The 22,946-nt window shown below is 41.2% G+C and overlaps 1 protein-coding gene across 1 annotated transcript in view; it reads right to left on the bottom strand.

The window, feature by feature from the left end:
* The window catches only part of csmd3a (CUB and Sushi multiple domains 3a), a 252,962-nt gene that overhangs the window by 182,918 nt on the left and 47,098 nt on the right, over positions 1-22,946 (bottom strand). The window contains exons 4-6 of the mRNA XM_047808368.1: positions 18,170-18,364; positions 8,521-8,728; positions 940-1,052 (exon numbers count right to left, since the gene is read on the bottom strand). Coding sequence (XP_047664324.1) covers positions 940-1,052; positions 8,521-8,728; positions 18,170-18,364 — 516 coding nt within the window. The remainder of the gene's footprint in view (positions 1-939; positions 1,053-8,520; positions 8,729-18,169; positions 18,365-22,946) is intronic.

The raw sequence follows: 22,946 nt of genomic DNA on the forward strand, positions 1-22,946 counted from the left end.
AAACATGACAAAGTACCGGTGAACAGAGAGAAGAGCGATACACACCTTCTCTCCACCAAAGCTACGACGCCACTGCTGCTTGCAGCCGCTCAGCTCCAGACGTCACCTAAACCCGGCCCGATATCATGATATTTTGCGCGTGTGCGGTATTGGTGCGGCTTAATAATGTTAATAACAATATTAATAATGTAATGTTAAAAAATAATGTTAATGTTCCTTGGGCGGCCCGGTACCATTTGGTCCACGGACCGGTACCGGTACGCGGCCCGGGGGTTGGGGACCACTGTATTAAAGTATGGAACAAAATAATGGGGGTCAGTTGATTATTTTCCAATTTGCAATGTTTTATTCCTCTTTTTAATGTATTAATTAAAGAGCAATATCGTACAGTATATGGCCAAAAGCATGCACACATATTTTTTGTTGAATATCTTTGCACTTCTCAAAATGCTTTTCACTAGATCTTGAATTGTGAATGTAGGGATTCGTGTTTATTTAGCTACAAGAAAATTAGTGAGATGAGACACAGATGTTGAGATGTCGATGATACTCCAGTTCCAGTTCATCCAAAAGGTGTTCAGTCAGGACCCTCGAGTTCTTCTACTCGAACCATTCGAAGGATCAGGAGCTTCATGTACACGGGCATTGTCAAGCTGGAGTGTTTAGGTTTCTTATTTCCAGTGAAGGGAAAGTGTATGGCAATATTTTGAGGAAGAACCACATATGTGTATGATGGGCTGATGTATACTGTAGTTTTAATCTGTTAATAAGGTATTAGAACAAGCAAAGTGACATAATCCTGTGATTCGCATTGCAGATGATGTACTGCAATGAATCAGCACCTTATGACCAGTCAGAATGCTGATACTGTACAAGTAAAGGTTTTAGAGCTAAGATAGTGAGAGGACCGGATACAAGTCCCAAAAAAATATAGTTTACCTTGATACTGAGCAATAAAGCCTTTGTGTCTATGACTATTATCTGTGACAAAATGGAGCCGGAGCCAGTTCTTGTTGCTGACGATAGGAACCGGAATGTTTGTCCCGGACAACCTGCGGAGTAAAAAAAACATACACTCTGTGTTAGTATACTGCTAAAGAGAAGGTATGTACTGTATGTAGGTAGAAGAAATCATGCAAAAAAGAGTCCCAACCACAAATTAAAGGTAAAGTGTTAACTCGAAAATAATGACTATGATGAATCTTTTAGGATCTGCTATTTTTATTAAGTACATTAACTAGAAACATCTCTCGCCCTATACCAGTGTGTGTTATCTGTGCAAGAATGCATTAAGATGCAGCTCAAGCTTTATACACACCGCTCCGACTCCCATGCCTTCGGCTGGAGACGGACGTTTTATTGCCTTGCCGCAATTAAAGGCAATCTTGCCCTGCACTCACATTACACACTTCAACAGTGGGACATTTACAGAAGAAAAGATGCTGTCTAAAGTGTGCAGGAGGGGTTTGGCCTTCTTTCAGAAAGTCAGTGCGTGATTCTTCACTAAAGATTTGATTCTTTTCGTTTCCCTTTATGTAGTATTACAGGGTTCTACCTGGGTCCTACCTAAGAATGAACGAGAGATACGGTAGAACCCTATAATAGAAGAAAGTCGTTATTGTCATGTAATGTTAGGAAGGGCAGAATTGGTTACATGCCTTGTTCATGAGCCCAAAACTGGCAGCTTACCAGCACAGAGGCTTGAATTCATGACCTTCTGATCAGCAGCCCAAATCTATAGGCATGGTTCATTATACAAGCAAGCAAGCAAACAAGCAAGCCAGGCAATGACACAACCCCTTAGGGCAATTGTGACTCGATGGTTAAGATTTTAATCTACTGATCAAAAAGACATTATACAGAACCCCTGGAGCAGAGATGGTTAAGTGCCTTGCTCAAGTGCTCAACATCATTAAGCTTGGCTGTACAGGTGCTTAACATGACCGTCTTATCGTGAGTTGTGTATAGAGATTAGTAGCCCAAAGCCTTAATCACTGAACCACAAGTAGAAGAAGAAGAAGAAGCAGCCTTTATTATTGTCACATATACATTACAGTACAATGAAACTCTTTCTTTGTATCCCGACTTTGGAGGTTGGGGACAGAAAGCAGGGCCTAGCCATGATGCAGTACCCTTGTCCAGGGACCCAGCTTCGACAGCTTGGTGGTGCAGGGGCTTTAATCACGATCTTCCGATCACAAGCCAGAGTCTTAACCACTCAAAGTACCAATGCCCCAAGGGGAACTTGAGCTACCACACCACTGCATTTCTGTTGACTTGCTTTCTTGGGATTGAGCATACATATACTGTAGATTTTTGGTGAGCGCACTTCAGACTACCTAGGAAAGGTCAATAAACCTCGTATACTGTAGATCATTTTGTTGCAAGTAATAGCTGTTAGTTGGTGTCGGTGACCCCAAACCAAAACGACAGTCACTCTGTCTATTTATTATGTCACTAGAATTCAAAACCAACCCTTAGACATCATAGACTTGTAAAGTGCACTTTTTAGGACCTTGTCAGCATTCATCAACAAATCGATTTACCATATTCGTGATTTGTTCACGTTCAAAAGTTCTGCATTCTGTCGTATTGGCCTGATTTCTGGATGTTTTCTTTACTGAACTAATCTTCCTTTCCTACTCACTCCATCTTCCCTAATCTCTGAAATTCTGTCCCTTATCTTGGGTTATACCATTCCCACCAGGGTTAGGGTTAGGGTATAAGTGGGTTCTCATTTAATTCTTCCTTACATTTAAACTTCATCTAAAACATCTTTCCAAAGACCAGTCTGAGACAAGAACAAATTGTTCTAATTATTGGAAAGACTCTCCTCCAGACCTCTGCCAACTACGTTCATCAAGAATCCCTATGCTTATCAGTTCTTTCTCAGATAAAACAGGGCTGGTTTTTTGACCATTCATTCAGTTGCTGAGAATCAGCAAATCAATTCCAAGACTTATCCAGGGTGGTCTTAGTGCTGCAGACTCTGCCATTTCCTTTTGTACCCACAGTACAGAGAGTGAAAATAAGTCAGAAGCACACATCACCTCTTACGGACCACATCCTGGCCATGTTACCTGCTGACTTTTTGATATGGACTTACTAATGACAACATGGATCGCTTATTTATCCGTAAGATAGCAGTGGCTAGGCAATGGAAGTACAGTACCACTCGCCTTGTCTTATTTTTGTGGTGAAGAAGGCATAAATCTGGAATCAGCTACTTGTCTACACAATGGCCTTTCACAACGTTTTCTTTTTAGAAAGACTTGGATTTTAGGAAGACTCAAAGAGTTAAAGATAAATTCTGTTCAGCTACACTGAATGCATAAACTAGGGATGTGGTAGCTCAGCGGTTAAGGTGTTCGACTACTGAGCGATAGGTCATTGGTTCAAATCCTAGGTCCATCAATGCCTCTTTTCCACCGGGAAGAACCGGGTGCTGGTTCATAGTTGGTTCCACTGGCGAACCTTCTAAGAACCGGTTTGCCTTTCCACCGGCTAGAGAGCCGTCACAGCGCCGAGTGTTACGTCACTGTATACGTGTCACGTGTCCCAGCAACTTTAGCGCAGCAGCGGCAAACACAAACACAACAACAATGGCGGATGTTGCTTTACTGGTAATGCTCATGGCTTTGCGAACCTACATCGGCATCCAAACGCAGCAAATAAAACGTGTACGTGCGGCTCCGTGTAATCTGTATAAACGGAGGTTGTAATCGATAAAGTACATAACGTTATTTTATCATTAACACAGAAGAAAATTAGCCTTAGCATGTAGCTACCTACCATCATGTGTGCTGATAATATATCATATCGCGGTAAAGTAAAAATGTATTAAACATTAGTATACTTAAGGTACATTAACAAATGCGCTAACAGTAGCCCAACCCACAGCTCCCGCCCCAAGCGGTTCTTAAGTCTAGACCAGCAACGTTTTGGTGCTACTTAAGAACCACTTTTCCTGGTTCGGAGCCGGTGCTTTGGCGGTCGAAACAGAAAGAACTGGTTCTAAATTAGGCTCCAAACCAGCACTCGAACTGCCTCGGTGGAAAAGGGGCACAAGTTGCCACTGCAGGGCCCCCTGAGCAAGGCCCTTAACCCTCAATTGCTCAGGTGTATAAACTGAAATAAAAATGTAAGTCACTCTGAATAAGAGTGTCTGTAAAATGTAAACTAATTAGTCGTTTTCACCATTTTTTGTTTCTGATCTATGGGATCTGCCGGATCACATCATTGAAGAAAAAAAAAAAACCCATTCCTGCTTTGACCCGAAAAAAATCCCATCTGGTTCAAATGAACCACCGTGAAAAAGAAGCTGCTTATGTGCCACTTCTCACCTTCCCTGAGCTTGGTTCTTTTTGATCCCAAACTCTCTAGCTTGTATAGCTTAATCATATCTTTAACGAGCTACCAGATCACTGAGCTTTATGAAAAAAAAAATGGTGCTGAGCTACAAGATGAAGCGCGCACCTGAAAATTGAATCTTTTCTTTGTTAAATCGAGCCCAACGATGCATTTTAGAGAAACAGAGGAAGAATTTGGTCGACATGTGTGGTGTTGAGCTTAAACAGGATTTTGTACAACACCGTAAAAGCTGACCTTTATAAATCGCTTTGCTATTTACTGAGATGTAAATGGCGTAGGAGCCTGGGGCAGGACAAAATCTCAGGCTCGTCTGCAAAGCTGCCAACAATAGATTTCCCCTTTCATCCTGTGTGCAAACATTTCAAAGTTCTGGATGGGGATTTGACGGTGACATGACAAAAAAGTGCACCTTTTCACTGCAATGCTTAGAGGGTTGTTGGCCTGCACTTAAAATAGTCAAACACAGAAATATCGCCATTGACAAAAAAAAAAAAAAAAAACCACGGGTCTCAAAACACAGGAAGTCGTACGTTTCAGTATTTAGCCACATTAGCATATGAGGTGGAACTAACTCTATAATATGTTCGATGACAAACAAATCTTAATGAGATACAGAATCATATATCAGAGAATTCTCTGAGCACAGGCTGGGGCAGAAACACAATATAGGCCAGCTGGGTGCGAGCCTCATTATCAGTTTATACAAAGCCGCGTAATGTGCTCAGTGACAAGCCGTATTAATAGACTGTGGGTGAGCTTTTACAGAGCCTGTGACCAGCGGTAATTTTATACAGCCTCGCTAATATTATAACGCTGACCAGGAGAGCTGAGAAAATAAAAAGCTTATTAAAATTCACTACAGAGTTACGTGTAGGACATGCAAAGTGGACACGAGTTGTCCTGAAAGCGAGACAGCAACCTTTCTAAACAAACCAAGCCAAAATGAAAACGCAGAAAATTCATCTGCGATTAACCTTTTTTTCCCCAAAGCTTATTTTGTTAAAGACAACAGCAGTTTTCCTGAAGCACAAAAGTGGAGTTTTTATATGCAAAGTAATCCTCTCGTAAGTGTTACGCATGCAACCATCATCTGTGAGGCGACATAATGAGGTTGTGCACTGAATGTCTCTATTTCCAGGGTTGGGGATTGCTAGAAACGTTCTGAGAGAGCAATACTGTAAAAGAGGGAATAAAAGCAAATGGAAAAATCAAGCGGGAACGAACGGGTATGGATCGGGTCGCTTGGGATAGAGTCGCCGTCGCTCTGTCTGAGATGCGGGAAACTCAGGGTTCATGAGAAAATATTTTTATCCTTGTTGTGTTCAGTTTCGTGCTGAGAACAGAGAAGACACAGGAAGTCACACCTGACCTTATTCACAACTTGCTTCAAAATGAGAGGGGAGATCTGAAACCAGGCGACCGAGGGGCCTCAAACATGACCCAGATACGAAGGGAAAAGATAACATGCATCATGTGTCCCCTTTAAGTCTCGTGTTGCTTTCAGGACCATTTTTCAAGCATGTATTTGTAGCGTTGTGCAAAATCTCCAGCATGATGCAAAGTTACAGTTCCACCGTATTATTTTTATTATGACAACACAACCTGAGCTGTTTTATTCCTCTTATACCACAGCAATTTGCCAGCAATCACCTTCATATTACTTACGTGATCCTTTCTTTTTATCCATTAATGCTTACATTTACACTGGAAATCATAATGGAAACATTCCTGTTATTCCTTAGTGATCAGGTATTATGGAAATGTTATAGGAAACTAATCAACTAATCAGAAATCTTCATATTTATAATAGATATGTATCTATTTATAGCTAATTTAACATTTTGTAGCATCTGTAAAACAAGGTAGCGTCCTGTTAGGACTTATATTATGGCAGCTACATTATAAGCAGTCATTCCTTACCAGACGCTCATTTATCTTTGAAAAATACGATAAACCTTAAAAGAGGTTGTCATGTTACCATGACACTATGAAGGTACAGTACAAGGCACTGACAATAAAGACTCCTTACATTATAAATATTAAATCAATAAGCAAGCAAGTCGCAAATCTCAAATTTGTGAATTAAGTCTGACTCGAGTCAAGTCGAGTCCCCCATCTCTGAGTCATTTAACTCAAGTTCGGGTCAGGTCTCAAGTCATGAATGTCAAGTCAAAGTCAATTCGAGTCTTTTTTTAATATTTGTCAAGCAAGTCTCAAGTCTCAAATTTGCGACTTAAGTCTGACTCGCGTCAAGTCGAATCCCCCATCTTTAAGTCATTTAACTCAAGTCCGAGTCAAGTCTCGAATCATGAATGTCAAAGTCAAGTCGAGTCTTTTTTTTTAAATATTTGTCAAGCAAGTCTCAAGTCTCAAATTTGCGACTTAAGTCTGACTCGAATCAAGTCGAGTCCCCAATCTCTGAGTCATTTAACTCAAGTCCGGGTCAAGTCTCAAGTCATGAATGTCAAGTCAAAGTCAAGTCGAGTCTTTTTTTTATATTTGTCAAGCAAGTCTCAAGTCTCAAATCTGTGACTTAAGTCTGACTCGAGTCAAGTCGAATCCCCCATCTCTGAATCATTTAACTCAAGTCCGGGTCAAGTCTCAAGTCATGAATGTCAAGTCAAAGTCAAGTCGAGTCTTTTTTTTAATATTTGTCAAGCAAGTCTCAAGTCTCAAATTTGCGACTTAAGTCTGACTCGAGTCAAGTCATACAGTATGACTCGAGTCCCCCATCTCTGCTTCAAAATATTAATAATTAGATATATTTTTTAATCCACTTATATGGTATATGTAACGTAAAAGTCCACGTGTGAGTTAACGCATTCGAACAAGCGCATTAACATGCACCTGTATGCTAGCTACAGCACTCGGGTCATAAATTAGAGGTAAATCGTTCCGATTTACGCGACCGCTTTATTTCCTCCTTTCCTTTCCTCGTCTCGGGAACTCTGAGTGATCTGAAAGTTACAATCTGATTTTGTTGCCCTGCTGGCAGTTACAAGTTTGTTGGAATTACATAAAGGTCACTCCAACAAAACTAATAGATTTGGTGCAAGAGCAAGACAGGGAGCAGAGAACTCATCTACTTCATCATGTAGCTTTCGGAGGAACGTTTCCCCGGAATCGATGAAGGCACTGATGAGGGAAATTGTACAGAATATTGGCATGACAAACAAGACAGGGATAAAACAAAATGGATTACAGGATTTGATTATAAAACTCCTCGGCATCTACGCATGTGGTAAACTATCTACAACAGAGAAAATCAGTGCCTCAAATGGCTTGAGATGAAAAATTTCTACAGATCTTTATGATCATAATTCGGTTAAGATGACGATATTTTTTCAGGGGGCACGGTGGCGTAGTGGTTAGCACGTTCGCCTCACACCTCCAGGGTTGGGGGTTCGATTCCCGCCTCCGCCTTGTGTGCCTCGAGGGTTTCCTCCGGGTACTCCGGTTTCCTCCCCCGGTCCAAAGATATGCAAGGTAGGTTGATTGGCAGTGAATGAGTGTGTGTGTGTGTGTGTGCCCTGTGATGGGTTGGCACTCCGTCCAGGGTGTATCCTGCCTCGATGCCCGATGACGCCTGAGATAGGCACAGGCTCCCCGTGACCCGTGTAGTTGAGTGAGTGAGAGAGTGACAATATTTTCTATAACATTGACATTAGAACTGATCTTTAATGTGAATGTAAAAATGTTAAAGTAACCATTAATGGATAAAAAAAATGCTGTATTTTTACATCAAAGTGAAATACAGCAGCAAAATAATATATCTATCATACAGTGTTAGGATTTAACCGGGGGATACGAGGCAAATGTGACACAGAAGCCGCTTGTAGTATGGTGAAGGGTGATTTATTAGTGCCCACACTCAGTAAGATGATAGCATTTACTTGGTACACCACCTACAAACACCAACTGTTACAATAACCCACACAGACTGACTGTGTGGGAGCCATTTTATTCTCTTAGTCCCGCCCCTGGATATAACCATTCCAAAATTGGTAGGGGGTTCTCTCCTCTAACTATAGGAACATGCCAACCCCCATTAAGACTTTCACCACCAAAACAATACATTTTTATACACAGTGCCTTAGAACTCATCTTACACTGTGACATACAGTAAAAAAGAATAAGAAAATCTCTCACCATATCGATGGTGGCTCTGATCCCTCCACCTCTAAGTAGTCGAACTTGTTGTCCATCTGAAAGTCAGTGAAGACGAGCGAAATGGTGTCTCCGGGATCGGCCACGATGGTCCACGTGCACTCTCCGCTGTTCTTGTAATCGTTCTTGAATTCCGAGCTGGAAATCACACCGCTGGAACTGCGGAAGGTTCCTCCGCACGTATCCTCGGCTGATAAACCAACAAAGAAAGACAAGAAATGATTCAAACCTTGATGTAAAATAGTATAAATTAGTTCCACCTCAGATGGTCTTTTGAGGAGGATGACAACCAAATTTGTTGAAACTGAATGATATTTTTTTAATGCCAGATTTATCATGTTGGAAACATCCACATACAGCTGTCATGGCTAATGATTGGCTGGTGTCACTGTGATTGACAGCGGAGAAAGACTATGCCCCTCCTATCCAAACTGTATGGCTGATTTTTCTCTCGCTGGAATTATTATTATTATGCTGGCTTTTTAGAAGCCAACATTCTGTTTTCCTATTTAAGGTTAGACAAAAATGTATCAAGAGTAACTCCTCCTAGGGCTTTCGAGGCACATGCACCAAATTCGGATATGTTGTAGACGCTGGTCTGAGGTTTGTTGCTATTACTTTTCTAAGCGATCCGAGTACCACTTGCCTCCAAAAAGCACCGGCCTTTGAGAATACTTGGCTTGTCAAAACCAACATCAATCATTGTTGCGAAGAACTTTACAAATCTAGTTATTATTATTATTATTATTATTATTGTTGTTGTTGTTGTTGTTGTTGTTGTTGTTATTATTATTATTATTATTATTAGTTGTAGTAGTAACTTAAATTTATTTTTATTTATTTATGTATCTTATTTATTTAGCTGCATGTTGAAGTGTTTATTTAATATTTATAGAAAGAGTCTCCAGTTTCCGTGCTGTGTAAGTGAGTAAGTCACTTTTCAGCTCATGCTTTCAGATTTTTCTGGAACATGGCACTTAAAAAAAATCGAAAAAATATATAAAAAAAAACCTCATTATAGCCCCTGTGGTGTGAATAAGGACAATAATCTGTTTCATCGACATTCCACAATATTACATACATCATGTATGACTATGAGCTGATAAAAAGTACATGTACAGCACAAAGAATAAAAATGTAATCACCTGAGTTTACCTGCGAGGTGTGACAGTAGCTCCGCCCACAAATTCATCAATAAAGTCAGAGAACTTATCCCCTACTTATCCCTTTGTCAGGAAATAGTCTTCAGTAACTGTGCGTCTTTGTCTATAAGGCAGTTTGACTCGACTAAATTAGCATTCATTACCATTCGCAGCGTCTCACACGAGCGTCAGGTCGGTGAAAACCGATTCAATCATTCTTTCCTCACACACTGGATCATAAAGCAAAACCGTATTAATAGAAATCGCCAAATGCAGATACATTACTGGAGGCGAGGGTATAAATCTGAGTAAACTCTTCTCCCGTTTCAGAAACTCCACTCGGTCAATTATGTAAAACAGACGCAGTTTGAGCGCGACGTGGACTGAGTGATGTCCTAACAAAACACACTCGGGACTCCGAGCCATTCGATAAAACCCACAATATTACAAAAGCAACGTGCTTCGGATTGTGGAGATTAAACGCAGGTAAAATTCACAGTCTAACGCCGAGCTGCTTTTGTAATTTCACAGCACGACATAAACAGCGTTTAGGGAAATCAATGAGTGTGATAGGAGAGAGATCGGCATCACAGGGTTCAGGTTATCGGCTTCAATCCACTCATAAACAAAGCAAACGCAAACACCAAGAAAATATAGCGATGACTGATGAGTTAGCTGAGGGCGGATTTACAAACTCAGGGGTCCGACAATTTTATTTAATCGGTTATAAAACAAACAAACAAAGAATAAAACTCTTGCTTCTCAGTCAGTATTTATAGTGGTGATAAATTAGCTTAGTGATAAATAAGCTGAAAATGAAATTGAAATGAATAATAATAATAATAATAATAATAATAATAATAATAATAATAATAATAATAATAATAATAATAATAATAATAATAATAAACAAACAAACAAACAAACAAACAAAACAAATAAATAAATACATATTTATATAGTATAAAAATCCTGAAGTTGTTAACATTACATTGTGGAAAAAAAAGTCAGAAAGAAAATTATAATACAATTTATTTGAAATCTAAATAAATTAAATAAGACGAAATAAACAAAATAAATAAATAAGCAAACAAACCATAAAGCAAACTTTGCTGATCAGACACTTCCAGATCACTTCAAATAATTTTCATTTGGTTTGTTTGCTTGTTTATTTATTTATTTTTTTTCTTATATAGTTACAAATAGATTTTGTCAAATTGTGAGTATAATAATAATAATAATAATAATAATAATAATAATAATAATAATAGTTGTTGATGTTGTTGTTATTATCAGTAGTAATAGTATTTCTATGGAATCTGTTTAGGGTAAAACTAAACTTACAGTTTAAATTTACAGTCAGTTTCTAAATTCAGGCCAAACGTAACCATCACAGCTGAAAGCAGCTCCACCTCTTCATCCATCAGGTCACACGAAATGTAAAGAGCTCTAATGAAAGGGCTGATCCCCGATTAGCCCTGCTGGTTTAAGACACTTTCCTCATGCACGCTTATCTGCTGATTAAAATATGAAACATGCAACCAGCCTCGGTTGCAAAATACTTGAACTTTCACTTCCATTATTCAAACGTGCTTTTGAAGTTGTTCTTACAATACACAGTTCATTTTAAGCATTATTCCCCTGAAACACGAGCCTTGCTGGTAACATGCGCGGATTTCGGCTGTGATGCAACCAGAGACAGCCTACAGGTCCTGAATTCAGCAACCATAAAAACGAGCCTTTGAAATGATAATGTTCTTGCCATTTTGCATTACGTTTTCATGATGGATTTTTTTTTAATATTCATGTTCGCCTCGACGCTACTCAGAGACAAACAGCTCCTAAGCGATAACGTGTTTGATCTCGGCGCTTTTAGGCTTGGACGTGAGACGAGCAAGAAGGTGAGCGAAGATAACGTTACTCTGCTGCGAGAGAAGGGAGAGAAACTTGTCATGTCCAAGCGTAAGTGCTTTGCTGACACGCACAGCTGAGCTAAGATCAGGCGAAGTCGTCGTCCTTTTTTATACAGAAAAGGTTGAAAAAAGGTTTGCTAGGGATTCACAGACCTCCGTGCTTTCGAATCGCAGTGACGGATGACACAACAAGCACGTGTATCAGCGGCAATGTCTTTTTTCAATGATCAGAGTTTAATGTCATTGACGTTAGGCATCACGTTAAGGTTCTCCAACCTGACGTTATTTAATGCATTAACACTGGCATCGGCACAGGGAACTACAACAGCGGTCATTTTCGGTCATCACTCACACACTCACACACTACGGACAATTTCCCAGAGATGCCAATCAACCTACCATGCATGTCTTTGGACCGGGGGAGGAAACCGGAGTACCCGGAGGAAACCCCCGAGGCACGGGGAGAACATGTAAACTCCACACACACAAGGCGGAGGCGGGAATCGAACCCCCAACCCTGGATGTGTGAGGCAAACGTGCTAACCACTAAGCCACCGTGCCCCCATGGTCCTTTTAACAATAAACATTAATTATTTTCAGATTTCTTTTCTTTTTAGAAAAATAGATCATTTTTTTGTCGTATTTTAAAATAAAAACACTGGTGGCCTAGCAACCACCTGAACTATCATAGGGACCACCTACAGTAGCAACAACCTGGAATATAATAGGGACCACCTAATGACAAACACGGATAGCATCGCAGCCACTTAGCAAGACCATAGCAACCTTTTCCGATAGTGTTTAGCAGGCTCGGTCAAGCCTTCTAGTATAAACTACTCTCACAGGGGAGCCTGTGTCAATCTCAGGCGTCATCGGGCATCAAGGAGGGATACACCCTGGACGGAGTGCCAACCCATCGCAGGGCACACACACACTCTCATTCAGTCACACACTCACACACAATTTTCCAGAGATGCCAATCAACCTACCATGCATGTCTTTGGACCGGGGGAGGAAACCGGAGTACCCGGAGGAAACCCCCGAGGCACCGGGAGAACATGCAAACTCCACACACACAAGGCGGAGGCGGGAATCGAACCCCGACCCTGGAGGTGTGAGGCGAACGTGCTAACCACTAAGTCACCGTGCCCCCCCTCTCAGAGCTGCTGTTCTAGAAAATAAATCAACACTTTCTTACCAATCAGAATCCAGAATTCAGTGTTCACTAACGGAGTAAAGAACGTTAGTTAAGAGAGATTCTTGTTACCATTTTGCAAAGTGTAAGGAGTTCAGCGCTACGATTTAGCCCCAGTGTGCAGAAGTTTGACAGGAAAATGTCAGGAAACAGTGGTGAAGACCAGCGCATGTTCTGCATACAGCAAAGGAAGCGAACCGTAAGAGAACTCTGGCAAGAAGTAGAAGAAGAAGAAGATCCTTGACATGTTTGTATTTTTGTATTTCACAGTACAGTGATTTTCACAGTTCAATGAGACATTAGAGAGATATTCCTCCTGGTCTGCTTGCTTGTAAACTTAAAGTAAGGGAAGGGCAGTTTTCTGTGGTTGCGCTTGGACATCAAGAGAATGGACAGGTTCTCTGTGGAACATGACATCAAAAGACCATCTGCCTGTTATGAAAGCTTTGCACCACTTGCAAAGTGGTCAGAGTCCAGGATGAGAGGAAGAGATGGACCATATGGACGAGTCTGGAATACAAACCTATCATTTCTTTTCTTTTTTTTTTTAGATATAGAGAGCTTTTCACATGTGTGGACCTATCGGAATCCTATCCATTAACGATCGGGTAAGAAAATGGAAGCCTTTTTTTTTTTGTTTTTTGTACATATCAGATGAAGTTTACTGGTTTTCCCACACACACCTCTCCTCACTCAAGTCTTAGCTATTCATTTTGTTTGAATGATACCGTAGCAAGGTCACAGCGTGTTGCTACAACAGCTACGGCAGATCGAATCCTATCCGTAGAAGAGAATCGGTTTGACGTCGTTCTCTTTTGTTATGAATTAAAAATCCTTGAGAACTTGGTTTCATAATCCTGACTTATTGTCTCTTCAGTAGGTGCTTTATCCTGACCAGGTATGCAGCGAGGTCTTTCTCTGGAACACCGAGTATCAGGCAGAAAAACACAACGATTTACTATGTAGTAACTCGATCTCAGGATTGATCCTGGAGCTGTGAGCTGTGATGCGGCACCGCTAACTAAATACTCAATATTCAAGATATGGCACTAGTTCGATGTCACACTGTGTGATATTGACCATGTTCTATGCTCCATTCACACTTACAGCCATTTTTAATGAGAGCTGATTGACGTCCGGCGACATGTGTGCCAGTGATCACCAATAATTAGATGTGGGCATGTCCAGTGATGCAATAAAGCTCAGAAAAGTTGAACGTTATGCTAATATACACGACTTGGTACAGTGTCGATGGGGTCAAAGACGGTAGAGGTCACATGATCCCTGGCAAAGATCTCACGCTGGTTCTCCTTCATCTCGTATAAAATAATACAGATCTACACTGCTGAATTTTATACACAAACACCAAATCTCCCTCCGGAAAGTTTTAGAAGCAAGAAAACTGTCAAGTGGGATGCTAGTGGAACGCACCACCCACTGAGCAGGGTTATTACCATGGCAACAAGTAGTAGGAACTTAATAATACACTGACTGGAGACTTGCAGATGTAAAAAAGTTTTATAGTTGACTGTCACAAAGCACCGACAATGGAGATTCCTTCCAAAGTTATTAAATAAAAATTAAAAAAACTTACTGTACAAACAATTTACATGCATTTTTACTTTGTCAAATAAAAGTTTATTCATTCATTAATTTTCTACCACTTTATCCGAACTTCTCGGGTCACGGGGAGCCTGTGCCTATCCCAGGCGTCATCGGGCATCGAGGCAGGATACATCCCTGGACGGAGTGCCAACCCATCACAGGGCACACACACACTCTCATTCACTCACACACTCACACACTACGGACAATTTTCCAGAGATGTCAATCAACCTACCATGCATGTCTTTGGACCGGGGGAGGAAACCGGAGTACCCGGAGGAAACCCCCGAGTCACGGGAAGAACATGCAAACTCCACACACACAAGGCGGAGGCGGGAATCGAACCCCCGACCCTGGAGGTGTGAGGCGAACGTGCTAGCCACTAAGCCTCCGTGCCCATAAAGGTTTATTATTTGCTTTATTTTACGTGCGATGATCGTTATCCAGTACACGTCTCTGCAAGTGATCTGTTACTGCAGAAACAGGAGCGTATTCCCAAAGCCACTGTTATAGATCATTAATCAACACCAATCCATTACACCGAGGTACATAACATGCAAAACAATACACACTTTCACTACACACTGTCTCACTATTCTAATCACCAGCCAGTCTAACTAAGTCCAGGTGACTTCCTGTGTACTTTTTATCGAATTATGCCCCAAGGCAAATGGTAGAAATCAATGTGTACAAATTTAGCTTAGTGTACAAATTTTCAGAACACCTCAGGCTAGCGTCAACCCTGATCAGCTCATCGGCAAACATCAAGCAACATTTGTTCATAATTTCTGTTTTTTTTTTTGTTTTTTTCACACGTTGTCCTGGGGACTTGGGAGTAAAACTTAGAATCGATAAATCTTCTAGTTCCAAGGTCATTTCGAGGACGACACTACTTTTCTTTATCTACAGTATGTTCAGTGAGCCGAGAACTCCACAACTGATACGTATTCCTAATTTATTTGATAGTATTAAGAGTAATCTATACATTCTCATAAATTAGAGATGGTCTAAAGCCTTCGACATAGAAATTAAATAAGCAAAACCTCCTAAAATAGGGCACCGGCACAACATCCACCATCAAGCACCATCAAAAAAACTGTCGACTTGAAAAGATGTTGTTTAACCGAGTGACATGGCTGAAAGATCAAGAGTTTGCTTAAGGTCTTCCAGAGCAGTCAAAAGGGTAAAGTCTTACGGATCGTCGTTATATAGAGATTTAACTGTTGCCGAAATCTGCCGTGCTTGAAGCTTGTTCCTGAGACAAAATCGACTTAACCTTTTCAAATATTTGCGGACAAGCTTTAAAGCATACAAATTTCACACCTTTCCTCAGGAGACTGGTCAGCGCTTTAGTGCCGACAGCGAAATTCTAGGAACTTTCAATAAAAAGCACTTTTTGACACGAGCCCTGAACCTTTATCCCTGGAGGTAGTTCCACAACATGCCTGAAGTCTGTTACTCCACACTGAGCAAACTTATTTATTTCCTTTATTCTTTTACGTCATTTGGTAGAGGCCCTTATCCAGAGTGACTTATGCCTCTTTTCCACCGGAAAGAACCGGGTGCTGGTTCAGAGCTAGCGCTAGTGCTGGTTCAAAGTTGGTTCCACTGGCGAACCTTCTAAGAACCGGTTTGCCTTTCCACCGGCTAGAGAGCATCACAGCGCCGAGTGTGACGTCACTGTATACGTGTCACGTGTCCCAGCAACGTTAGCGCAGCAGCGGCAAACACAAACACAACAACAATGGCGGATGTTACTTTACTGTTAATGCTCATGGCTTTGCGAACCTACATCGGCATCCAAACGCGGCGAATAAAACGTGTACGTGCGGCTCCGTGTAATCTGTAAAAACAGAGGTTGTAATCGATCAAGTACATAACGTTATTTTATCGTTACCACAGAGAAAAAAATATAGCCTTAGCATGTAGCTACCTACTATCATGTGTGCTGATAATGTATCATATCGCGGTAAAGTAAAAGTGTATTTTAACATTAGTATACTTAAGGTACATTATTAAATGCGCTAACAGTAGCCCCGCCCCCAGCTCCTGACGCAAGCGGTTCTTAAGTCTAGACCAGCAACGTTTTTGGTGCTACTTAAGAACCACTTTTCCTGGTTCGGAGCCGGTGCTTTGGCGGTCGAAACAGAAAGAACTGGTTCTAAATTAGGCTCTGGCTCCGAACCAGCACTCGAACTGCCTTGGTGGAAAAGGGGAATTAAATGTATCTCCTTTATTCAACCAAGCAGCTGAGGGTTAAAGGCTTTGCTCAAGGGCCCAGTATCGGCAGAAGCATGGTGGTCCTGGGATTCAATCTCACAACATTCTGATCTATAGTCCAATTTTTTTATCCTCTGAGAAAGTTCACCATCATTACAATTCTTTCTGACCGGTCTGTTCACAGTGAACGTTGTGCTTTAAAGCATGACCAAAAACACCTCTCAGAAATATCCAAAATGGCCTCGAGCTCTCTATTCTATCACTTTACATGTAGATCCCAAGATACTTAAATTCTGCCACTAGGGGCAAGGAATCACCAGCAGGGACCTGAAAACATGTCTTAAGGTTTATCTTCTGTATCGCTATTACTTTTCTTGGACACACTAGTCCTTTTCTAGCAAAGCACCCCCAGAACTTGATGCTGCCAGCCATATGCTTCTTCAAACTATAAGCCGCTCCATTGAATATGTTTAGTTTAGGTATATGTAACCTATTGGTCTCAAGTTTAACTATTAACTACACTATGCAGTATTAGGTGTACTGTAGCATAACATGCGTTCGATGGGAAATGTAAACACTGCCAATAAGGGCAAGGGGTCTTAAACCACCTGCAGGGAGCTGCGAACAGGTTTGACTCATGTCTTAAGGTTTAGCTTCAGTACCGCCATTGATTTTCAAGGGTACAGCAGTCATTTTCCAGCAAAACACTCTCACACCCGATGCTGCCGCCCCCATGCTGCCGCCCCCATGCTTCACAGTTGGTCTGGTAATTTTAAATCTGGAAAACTCTCACATGAATATCTGAAGTTTAGTTACAGGTAAGTGTGACCTTTTGGCTTTATATGTATATACGTATGAGCTTTGTAGGACTTAAGCACTATTCGGACGGGACTAGTTTTACGTGGGGACGTGGAGTAATGCAATTTTACCTCAGGACGTCTGTAATATTAATTGGCCAATTCGCACGGGACAAGACATCTCAGTAAAACTAGCAGAAGTGGGAGGGGTAACTCGCTTTAGGCACCACAGTAACCTCCTTGTCGTCATGTGCGTATGACGTCGCTTCCTGTTATCACGTGCGCAAACAGACAACATGGCGCCTCCATGCTTGCAAAACGCGCCAAAAACTACTTTTAAACAGGAAATGACGGAATTTTACCGTACATATTTACAGCGGGTCTATTCGGACGGGATTAGTATTACCTGGGGTAATTTTTGTACCTGGGGTTACCCCTCCCACTTCTGCTAGTTTTACTGAGATGTCTTGTCCCGTGCGAATTGGCCAATTAATATTACAGACGTCCTGAGGTAAAAATGCATTACTCCACGTCCCCACGTAAAACTAGTCCCGTCCGAATAGTGCTATTGTCCGTAATGATTACCGAGATGGCACATTCGGACAGGACTAAAATCACAGAGAAGCTCTGGTAATAATTACTTTACCCCCATGTCCCCACGTAAAACTAACCCCGTCCAAATAGGGCTTAAGTGTAGCCTAAGACATTTTGTGTGGAACATATTTTGATTGAATGACAAACAAAGCCTCAAAGCCGTACCTCTGCAAATGGGCACAGGAAAGTCCCAAGCTGCTACGTTGGACGTGCTAGTGACGCAAGTTAGCTGAGCATGACCATCCAGTGTGTACCCGGGTACACAGCGATACTGGATCCTGTCACCCACGTTAAATCTTGTTCCATTCAGAATCCCTTTAGCTGGAATGCCTGGGTTTCCACAGGAACTGCTCTGTAGCTCTGGAAAGAAATAAAAAGGTTGGTGTTTGAGCTCTTGCCTTTAGGTCCAATCAGAAATATTGTAATTACCAGGTCAGTGCACCTCGAGGGGCAATACAATGTCATAATTCTAACTCTAAGTGCCCTGACTTTCTGAGTTAATGGCACGTCAAATATTAAAAGTCACAATGTCCGCCAATATGAAGCTGAAGCCTACAGCAAATGGAAAGCGATAATTTAGCATCTTAACTGTTCATTTTTCCTAATTTTCTTTCATAATGCTTTAATAAACTTTGTCATAAATGACACAATAGGAAAAAAGAAGAATTTGTTCATTTTATCCCTAGCCAGAACCACTTATATTCCACCCCTCCCATAAAAAACTCTTTAAATTAGGTCATAATCACCTCCATGCAAAAACTTTCTATAAAGGTTCTAAAAAAAAAAGCATGAGTATAAAATTCTTTTTTACTTTAGGTAAAGACAAATTTTCTGGGTTTATGTCGCTTGATTTTGTGTCAGTTAAAATGATTCATTCATTTTCTACCGCTTATCCGAACTTCTCGGGTCACGGGGAGCCTGTGCCTATCTCAGGCGTCATCGGGCATCGAGGCAGGATACACCCTGGACGGAGTGCCAACCCATCACAGGGCACACACACACACTCTGATTCACTCACACACTATGGACAATTTTCCAGAGATGCCAATCAACCTACCATGCATGTCTTTGGACTGGGGGAGGAAACCGGAGTACCCGGAGGAAACCCCCGAGGCACGGGGAGAACATGCAATCTCCACACACACAAGGTGGGGGCAGGAATCGAACCCCCAACCCTGGAGGTGTGAGGCGAATGTGCTAACCACTAAGCCACCGTACCCCCCCTCCCCCCATCAGTTAGAATGAGCATATAACAAAAGAATTGTGAGTTGGGACCAGTAGTCTTACAGAACATATTGTGATGGGAGTAAAAAAAATCATAGTTGACTGACTGCCATTGTGACCAGAGACAGAAAATTTCTGGCAGGGTCCAAGATTTCTGTTTGAATATCATTATGACGTTTGATGGTTGAACTCTTGTCGCAAATCTTCATGTGGTACGAATGGGACAATGGTATCAGATTATACAGAACTCACAGGACAGTTACGATAAATGCCCCAAAATAACATCATTATCTAAATTTTACACTATTGGGTTCACTATTGGGTTCACTCATGATCCCGATCCTTAAAATCTAACCTTTATATTACAAAAACAAGTTGTGATTGAGTGTGTTCAAGAAATGGTCAAGATTTTACTGGGATCATTTTGTACAGTCTGACTGGTAATAACAATAATTTAAAACAAACCACAAACATAAAAAAAGCCTTATAAGCTGTCATTTCCTTTACAATCAGGAAGAACAGCTTTATTCGGAAATTCAAGCCATCCATCGCTAACTCTTGACGATTTGTAGAACATTTATCTCCAGAACAATCTTTAGTTTATAGACCACAACACGAGACACTGTAAATGACAAGCTTTTTTTTTCATAACACAAATATTCAGCAGTCAGAGTTAAGATGCTAAAAAAAAAAAAAAGCAGAAGGAAATGGCCATGCATCCATTACAATCAATTAGGCGTGAGGTTTCAAAAGCAGTTTTTCAAAGCTTTCCCGGCTGGCTCTTGTCGTATTAGTAAAAAATTATGAGAAAATGAAAGTAACAGATCGTGCATCGTGAATATAATGACGTCCAAATGTCATCTGGGTGCTTATCGGTCGCCAGCACCCTCGGTGCTGAATTAGCGATGAAGAGCAAATAAACAGAATGCTTCCTCATAAGGCAGAAAGTGACGTGTTGACTATAAATTGCCTCGTTTGCTGCGCTGATGATCTTATTTCACTGGATGTTTGATACAGTGGTTTTCAAAACAGTCTCAACACAGACTTTTACCTCAGAAACGTTAACATCCGCATGCAATAAGGATAAGGAGTGAAAACAAGATCTAGAGCAGATTCCCTGTACTGTATGTGTCGATGTCATATAAGACTCACTCATTCATTCATTCATTTTCTACCGCTTATCCGAACTACTCAGGTGTCATCGGGCATCGAGGCAGGATACACCCTGGACAGAGTGCCAACCCATCACAGGGCACACACACTCTCATTCACTCACACACACACACGCACTACGGACAATTTTCCAGAGATGCCAATCAACCTACCATGCATGTCTTTGGACTGGGGGAGAAAACCGGAGTACCCGGAGGAAACCCCCCGAGGCACGGGGAGAACATGCAAACTCCACACACACAAGGCGGTGGCGGGAATCGAACCCCCTACCCTGGAGGTGTGAGGCGAACATGCTAACCACTAACCAGGAGCAGGAAGGCCTGCGATGGGACGCCGAGGCGCTGTTTTCCTTCTCGATAGGTGAGTAACGTTGGTTTTGCTTTGTTACACAGAACTAATATATGCCTTTGTCCTTTACATGATTATGCTTGTGTGTCATTTTTGCTTGTTTGTTTATCTGGGTTACGTATGTATGTGTGGGCAGAGCTATCGATACAGGGGTGGGACCCATTTTCATTAGGGGTGTGTTTGATTTGGTGATTTCAAATGTCAACATTGGCTTTCAAACAAAGGACACCCCACCTTTAAACCCAAATTCTTGCAGTTGCAATAGACATTTAATTGTTTGAGACTTTTTCTTCTGTAGTCTTGCCAATGTTTGGTGTGCATTTCTGAATCAAATGCGCTAAGAGTAGCCCCGCCCACAGCCCCGCCCCCAGCTCCTGACGCAAGCGGTTCCTAAGTCTAGACCAGCAACGTTTTGATGCTACTTAAGAACCACTTTTCCTGGTTCAGAGCCGGTGCTTTGGCGGTCGAAACAGAAAGAACTGGTTCTAAATTAGGCTCTGGCTCCGAACCAGCACTCGAACTGCCTCGGTGGAAAAGGGCATTTGGGTCAGACCGACATCGGAGCCGACAATTTTGTCAAAAACCACTTACTGCTTCAGTGAAAACCGTCACTGAGAAAGCAATTGTGTGTAAAAGGTGTCGCTAAAAAATCGACTGTCTATTTCTAAAAGCAGAGCGAATACTTTATTTTAGTTACAGTACAGTAGGCTGTGTGTCGTTTTCCTTCCTATAATAGAGGTTCGCAAAACTCATTAACATTTGTTCAGTTCGCAAAAGCTGGAGGGCGATGTCATTGAATTTCAATTAACGTTCTATATTGTAAATGAAATTAGTAAAGAAGCAAATTACAGGCCTCATGTTCTACATGGCAGTGATGTCAAAGCGATCTGTCTCTTTTCAGAGAAGAGCTGTTGTCTGCTGAGTGTTTATTCATTTAATAAGAATCTCTTAGTTTATTTGATTTCTTTTATGAGATTCACCTCTGGGAATACGGCGTTCGGAAAAAGAACTCGATGGAAATAGACAGATGTGTGTAAACCCGAGGAAAAAGTGCCCCTGTGACAATGAATTAAGCCTGATTATTTTTGATGGTTGTCAAAGTGATGTTCTCGAAAGAATAGATCATCTTTAATCAGACCACTAAATGTGGATCAGAGGACTGATTTTTTCCCCCCAATTAGCTGCAATTGAAATGAGCCACAATGGACCATCAAAAATATATAACAATCTGGACACGATGTGAAAAAAATTCAAGATGGCTGACGACGCTCGAGACAAGACGTCGTACAGATGTATTTTAATTAGCTCGTGTTGTGTGTAATTTTTCCTCATTTTTAAAAAAAATTACCGTATTTGTATGCTAAAGCTAGCAGTTTTGCTTTACGTGCATTCGACGTTATCGTTTGCCGTAGACTTGTTAAACGGCTTCCGCTTCCCTTTAGAAAAAAGCATCAGTGTTCTATCTGAGGTGATCTGAGATACACTTCTGACTTTCATACACTAGACGATATTATCATCTCATGCTTGCTCATATCATGAATATGCTAATTTCTCTCCACATGTTTCTCTTTTTCTACCTATCCTGAGGCATCTAGAGATGTTCCATCTTCATGAAGATTTCAGACCTTCAGTGAGAAATTACCAACTCCATGTGGTCTTTGAGGACAACGACCTTCTCATCAATACACAATTATCAGACTGTATCTGACTGTATAAAGGACATTATACATAATAACACTCTCTGGTGTTTATAACAGTTTATAATCACTCCCTCCAGTGTCACCCAAATGAGGATGAGGTTCACTTTTGAGTCTGGTTCCTCTCAAGGTTTCTTCCTCTTCCATCTAACTGAGTTTTTCCTCACCACAGTCACCTCAGTCACCTCAGGCTTGTTCATTAGGGATAAATACAAACACGTTTAAATATAAATCTAATATTAATCTCAAACTGTGAATGGAACCGAATCGAACTAGAGCACATAGTGCATAGTGGACTGGATTTAATTTTTTAAAAGAAATAATAATACAACATACTTTTTATGTTGTATAATTTTTTGAGACAATTCTGACACATTTCTGAAGAGTTCCAGTTTGTATTGTATCCATCATACAGCCATTTGGAATAGATTCGATTCCACCCCCAGTCCGCCGAGACGTCAAATTCATCCGTTTGACTATGATGAATGATGCTTTCCCCG

The sequence above is a fragment of the Tachysurus fulvidraco genome, chromosome 25 (assembly GCF_022655615.1).
Source record: "Tachysurus fulvidraco isolate hzauxx_2018 chromosome 25, HZAU_PFXX_2.0, whole genome shotgun sequence".
NCBI classification, from domain to species: Eukaryota; Metazoa; Chordata; class Actinopteri; order Siluriformes; family Bagridae; genus Tachysurus; species Tachysurus fulvidraco.